We start from the raw sequence: 6,000 nt of genomic DNA, 5'->3' as shown, positions 1-6,000 counted from the left end.
TGACCCGAGCTCCACAGTACTGCCAACCCGCTCGGTGATCAGCAAGCGCAATTCGATCCATAAAGGGTGGTGTAAGCAGGCGAGACAATGCGGGTACGGGTCAACGAGCACGCGGTAAACAGCACCCTCTGCAAGAGCTGTCGGGAAGATCACCAACCGGGAACGTAGTCAAGTGAAGCCGTACAACCAATTGTACAATGTCGTGAATATGCCGAGACGTCAGGATGGATTTAGAGTCATACACTGTCCGTGCCGTCTGAAGGAGCGCGGGAGAGAGACTTCAGCGCGGGAGGGGGATTAAAGATCAGAAGCGGGAGAGAAAGCGGGAGACTCTGTAGGGTGAAACAGAGTTCTCCCAGAGGAGCTCCAGCTCTCAGAGGAAGCAGGCGGTGAAAGAGAATCAGGAGAAGACCGTTTGGTCCAGGCACCGGAGAGTCTTCAATGGCTAATCAAGAGTGGGCAAGGCGGGGATACGAGGACACCGAGGCATGCGGACGACGGCCGGGTTCTGGAAACTGACTGTGCTTCAACTTCTTCTTTCGCAAGAGATGAGCAGAGACAAGAGAAAATAGCAGGAAGAAAGTAAAGAAAAAACAAGCAAGAAGGGGAGATGTCCAAGACCTCTTCCCGCCTGGGTCGACCTGGATCCAAGAACTTCAGTTCAAGGATGGACCCGCAAGGTAACCGCTCATGCATGCTGCGCATCGGGGAGAGGCTGATGAGAGCCGGCAGCGAGGGAAACTTGGCCCAAAGGCCCTTTTTGACCCAGAGCCAGAACCAAAACAAGGCTTCCGGATTAGGACAAGGACCTGATGGAACAACCAAAGTGGACTCTTCTGTGGAGGACACGGTTCTGGAGCCTGCAGGGAAGTATTGTAGTGAAGGTAAGATCAAAGACCTAAGCTGACAGAAAGTCGCTGCTACTTCTGGTCAACCGTCAGTCAGTCCATGCGGTTTTCTTACGTTTGGCAGGTGAAAGATGATTCTTTTGTTACATCAAATATACATTTTTAAAAACTAAACTTTATTCCTTTTCGGTGCCTATTTGACAGCTGAAACAGTTTTTACAGGTACTGCTGGCATGAATCTCTCTCGTACAATGATTCTCAAACTGTGGTATGCGGGCTCCATCTAGTGGTGCGCCACAGAATCAATTGGATAAAGTGTTTTATTTTCCTATATTCCAACACGGTGTTACTGTTCAAACTGTGTGTAATATTAAATAAAGCCTTAGTTACTTACTTAGGCCTACTACACTACTGTATTTTAGTGGTGGTACTTGGACAGCCAAGTGTATTCTGAGGTGGTACTCGGTGAAGAAAGTTTGAGAACCACTGGTCTAGTATCCATCCATCCATCCATTTTCTTCCGCTTATCCGAGGTCGGGTCGCGGGGGCAGCAGCCTAAGCAGGGAAGCCCAGACTTCCCTCTCCCCAGCCACTTCGTCCAGCTCTTCCTGTGGGACCCCGAGGCGTTCCCAGGCCAGCCGGGAGACATAGTCTTCCCAACGTGTCCTGGGTCTTCCCCGCGGCCTCCTACCGGTTCGGACATGCCCTAAACACCTCCCTAGGGAGGCGTTCGGGTGGCATCCTGACCAGATGCCCGAACCACCTCATCTGGCTCCTCTCGATGTGGAGGAGCAGCGGCTTTACTTTGAGCTCCTCCCGGATGACGGAGCTTCTCACCCTATCTCTAAGGGAGAGCGCCGAGGAGACTCATTTCCTCATGACCTTTCGGTCATAACCCAAAGCTCAGGACCATAAGTGAGGATGGGAACGGTAAATTTAGAGCTTTGCCTTCCGGCTCAGCTCCTTTTTCACCACAACGGACCGATACAGCGTCCGCATTACTGAAGACGCCCCACCGATCCACCTGTCGATCTCACGATCCACTCTTCCCCCACTCGTGAACAAGACTCCGAGGTACTTGAACTCCTCCACATGGGGCAGGGTCTCCTCCCCCAACCCGGAGATGGCATTCCACCCTTTCCCGGGCGAGAACCATGGACCCGGACTTCCATCCATCCATCCATCTTCTTCCGCTTATCCGAGGTCGGGTCGCGGGGGCAGCAGCCTAAGCAGGGAAGCCCAGACTTCCCTCTCCCCAGCCACTTCGTCCAGCTCTTCCTGTGGGACCCCGAGGCGTTCCCAGGCCAGCCGGGAGACATAGTCTTCCCAACGTGTCCTGGGTCTTCCCCGCGGCCTCCTACCGGTTCGGACGTGCCCTAAACACCTCCCTAGGGAGGTGTTCGGGTGGCATCCTGACCAGATGCCCGAACCACCTCATCTGGCTCCTCTCCATGTGAAGGAGCAGCGGCTTTACTTTGAGCTCCTCCCGGATGGCAGAGCTTCTCACCCTATCTCTAAGGGAGAGCCCCGCCACCCGGCGGAGGAAACTCATTTCGTCCGCTTGTACCCGTGATCTTGTCCTTTCGGTCATTACCCAAAGCTCATGACCATAGGTGAGGATGGGAACGTAGATCGACCGGTAAATTGAGAGCTTTGCCTTCCGGCTCAGCTCCTTCTTCACCACAACGGATCGATACAGCGTCCGCATTACTGAAGACGCCGCACCGTCCGCATTTTTCACACGATTCAAACCGTTCCAACTTCAAACTGTTCATTCTATTCGGGAATCGCGGGCTTTCCCTTGACAAATTTGAAAAACAATTCCCAGATTTCCCAGAATTCCAGGTTTTCCGGGACATTTTTCTCATTCAAAATGAATTGGCCATTTTTCAAACTTCCACCATTTCTACATTTTTCAACCTATTCAAACCATTCCACCTTCAACATATTCCACTCATCATGGAAATTTAAACTATCCTTTTTCCAAGTTCCAAAAAATTCCAGAATTCCTGATTTTCCATAGCCCTATTACCACCCTTTTTTCTGGCGACTTCTCCTTCCACATTTTTCAACGCATTTCAACTGTTCTACCGCAAAATATTCCTCTTAATAAGGACAAAAAACAAAGTTGTTTTTTGAACTGGAAAAATTCCCGAAATTCCAGGAATTCCGTAATACCATTTTTCAATTCAACATGTTACTACTTCAACATTTCTCGACCGATTTGAAAAATTCCAACACCAACCACTTCAACTCATTCAGACCATTTAAGTTTGTTTTCACAATTTTCCGAAATTTTCCAATTTTGGGAAAATTCCCATTGAAATCAATGGGACATTCTTCAAAGTTCCACAACTCCCACATTTTTCATCTGATTCAAACTGTTCCAACTTCAAAATATTCAGCCTGTTTGGGAATTGTGTGCTCTACTTCAACAATTCTAAAAAATTTCCAGGATTTCAGTTCAACTTCAGCATTGGAGCATCTAGTTCTTCTTCCTCTTCTCCAGATTTTGGCGCGCTCTACCTTCCGCATTTTTCACACGATTCAAACCGTTCCAACTTCAAACTGTTCAGCCTATTCGGGAATCGCAGGCTTTCACTTGACAAATTTGAAAAAAAATTCCCAGAATTCCAGGTTTTCCGGGACATTTTTCCCATTCAAAATGAATTGGCCATTTTTCAAACTTCCACCATTTCCACATTTTTCAACCTATTCAAACCATTCCACCTTCAACACATTCCACTCATCATGGAAATGTAAACTACCCTTTTTCCAAGTTCCAAAAAATTCCAGAATTTTCCTGAATTCCTGGTTTTCTATAGCCCTGTTACCACCCTTTTTTCTGGCGACTTCTCCTTCCACATTTTTCAACGCATTTCAACTGTTCTACCGCAAAATTTTCCTCTTAATCAGGACAAAAAACAAAGTTGTTTTTTTTAACTGGAAAAATTCCCGAAATTCCAGGAATTTCATAATACCATTTTTCAATTCAACATGTTACTTCTTCAACATTTCTTGACCGATTTGAAAAATTCCAACACCAACCACTTCAACTCATTCAGACCATTCAAGTTTTTTTTCACAATTTTCCGAAATTTTCCAATTTTGGGAAAATTCCCACATTCTTCAAAGTTCCACAACTCCCACATTTTTCATCTGATTCAAACTGTTCCAACTTCAAAATATTCAGCCTGTTTGGGAATTGTGTGCTCTACTTCAACAATTCTAAAAAATTTCCAGGATTTCAGTTCAACTTCAGCATTGGAGCATCTATTTCTTCTTCCTCTTCTCCAGATTTTGGCACGCTCTACCTTCCGCATTTTTCACACGATTCAAACCGTTCCAACTTCAAACTGTTCAGCCTATTCGGGAATCGCGGGCTTTACCTTGACAAATTTGAAAAAAAAATTCCCAGATTTCCCAGAATTCCAGGTTTTCCGGGACATTTTTCCCATTCGAAATGAATTGGCCATTTTTCAAACTTCCACCATTTCCACATTTTTCAACCTATTCAAACCATTCCACCTTCAACACATTCCACTCATCATGGAAATTTAAACTACTTTTTTTTCCAAGTTCCAAAAAATTCTAGGATTTTCCAGAATTCCTGGTTTTCCAAAGCCCTATTACCACCCTTTTTTCTGGCGACTTCTCCTTCCACATTTTTCAACGCATTTCAACTGTTCTACCGCAAAATATTCCTTTTAATCAGGACAAAAAACAAAGTTGTTTTTTGAACTGAAAAAATTCCCGAAATTCCAGGAATTCCGTAATACCATTTTTCAATTCAACATGTTACTACTTTAACATTTCTCGACCGATTTGAAAAATTCCAACACCAACCACTTCAACTCATTCAGACCATTCAAGTTTTTTTTCACAATTTTCTCGAAATTCTCAAATTTTGGGAAAATTCCCATTGAAATCAATGGGACATTCTTCAAAGTTCCACAACTCCCACATTTTTCATCTGATTCAAACTGTTCCAACTTCAAAATATTTCGCCTGTTTGGGAATTGTGTGCTCTACTTCAACAATTCTAAAAAAAATTCCAGGATTTCAGTTCAACTTCAGCATTGGAGCATCTAGTTCTTCTTCCTCTTCTCCAGATTTTGGCGCGCTCTACCATCTGCATTTTTCACACGATTCAAACCGTTCCAACTTCAAACTGTTCATTCTGTTCGGGAATCGCGGGCTTTCCCTTGACAAATTTGAAAAAAAATTCCCAGATTTCCCAGAATTCCAGGTTTTCTGGGACATTTTTCCCCATTCAAAATGAATTGGCCATTTTTCAAACTTCCACCATTTCCACATTTTTCAACCTATTCAAACCATTCCACCTTCAACATATTCCACTCATCATGGAAATTTAAACTATCTTTTTTCCAAGTCCCAAAAAATTCCAGAATTTTCCAGAATTCCTGGTTTTCCTTAGCCCTATTACCACCCTTTTTTCTGGCGACTTCTCCTTCCACGTTTTTCGACGCATTTCAACTGTTCCACCATCAAAACATTCCTCTTAATCAGGACATAAAACAAAGTATTCCCGAAATTCCAGGAATTTTGTAATACCATTTTTCGATTCAACATGTTACTACTTCAACATTTCTCGACCGATTTGAAAAATTCCAACACCAACAATCTCAACTCATTCAGACCATTTAAATTGTTTTCACAATTTTCTAAAAAATGTTCCCAAAATTCCCAAATTTTGGGGAAATGTCCCATTGAACTGAATGGGACATTTTTCATCTGATTCAAACCATTGCAACTTCAAAATATTAGGAATTGGGAATTGTGTGCTCTACTTCAGCAATTCTAAAAAAAAATTCCAGGATTTCAGTTCAACTTCAGCATTGCAGCTGATAATATTTCATTATTAATTAGATATTTTATTAGGTGATACGCCGATTTGCTTTGTGGACCGTAAGCCGAAGCTAAGATGTTGTGTTGTAAGATTGAGTGAAGTTGTGCTTGTTGAAGCAGTCAGCGTACCTAACGTCCTACAACCATGCTTCCCTGACTCAAACACCCTGCAGACAAGTGTGGGGGTGGAGCTCTGTTTGGGTGCACTTCTGCAGCAACACGTTATAATTAGGTAGCATGACTAAGTCATAGGCTAATACGTTGCTACATGTCGGACTTTGGC

The 6,000-nt window shown here is 44.1% G+C and overlaps 1 protein-coding gene across 3 annotated transcripts in view; it reads left to right on the top strand.

The window, feature by feature from the left end:
* The first annotated feature begins 391 nt into the window (after positions 1–391).
* Positions 392–6,000, top strand: part of kiaa1217 (KIAA1217 ortholog) — a 106,463-nt gene continuing 100,854 nt past the window's right edge. For all 3 annotated transcript variants that reach the window (XM_061928265.1, XM_061928263.1, XM_061928264.1), the window contains exon 1: positions 392–884. In XM_061928265.1, coding sequence (XP_061784249.1) covers positions 611–884 — 274 coding nt within the window. In that variant the 5' untranslated portion in view covers positions 392–610. The remainder of the gene's footprint in view (positions 885–6,000) is intronic.

The sequence above is a fragment of the Nerophis lumbriciformis genome, linkage group LG33, assembly GCF_033978685.3.
Source record: "Nerophis lumbriciformis linkage group LG33, RoL_Nlum_v2.1, whole genome shotgun sequence".
Taxonomy (NCBI): Eukaryota; Metazoa; Chordata; class Actinopteri; order Syngnathiformes; family Syngnathidae; genus Nerophis; species Nerophis lumbriciformis.
The sequence above is the reverse complement of the archived record's forward strand: the minus strand, read 5'-3'. Positions and strand labels throughout refer to the sequence as shown.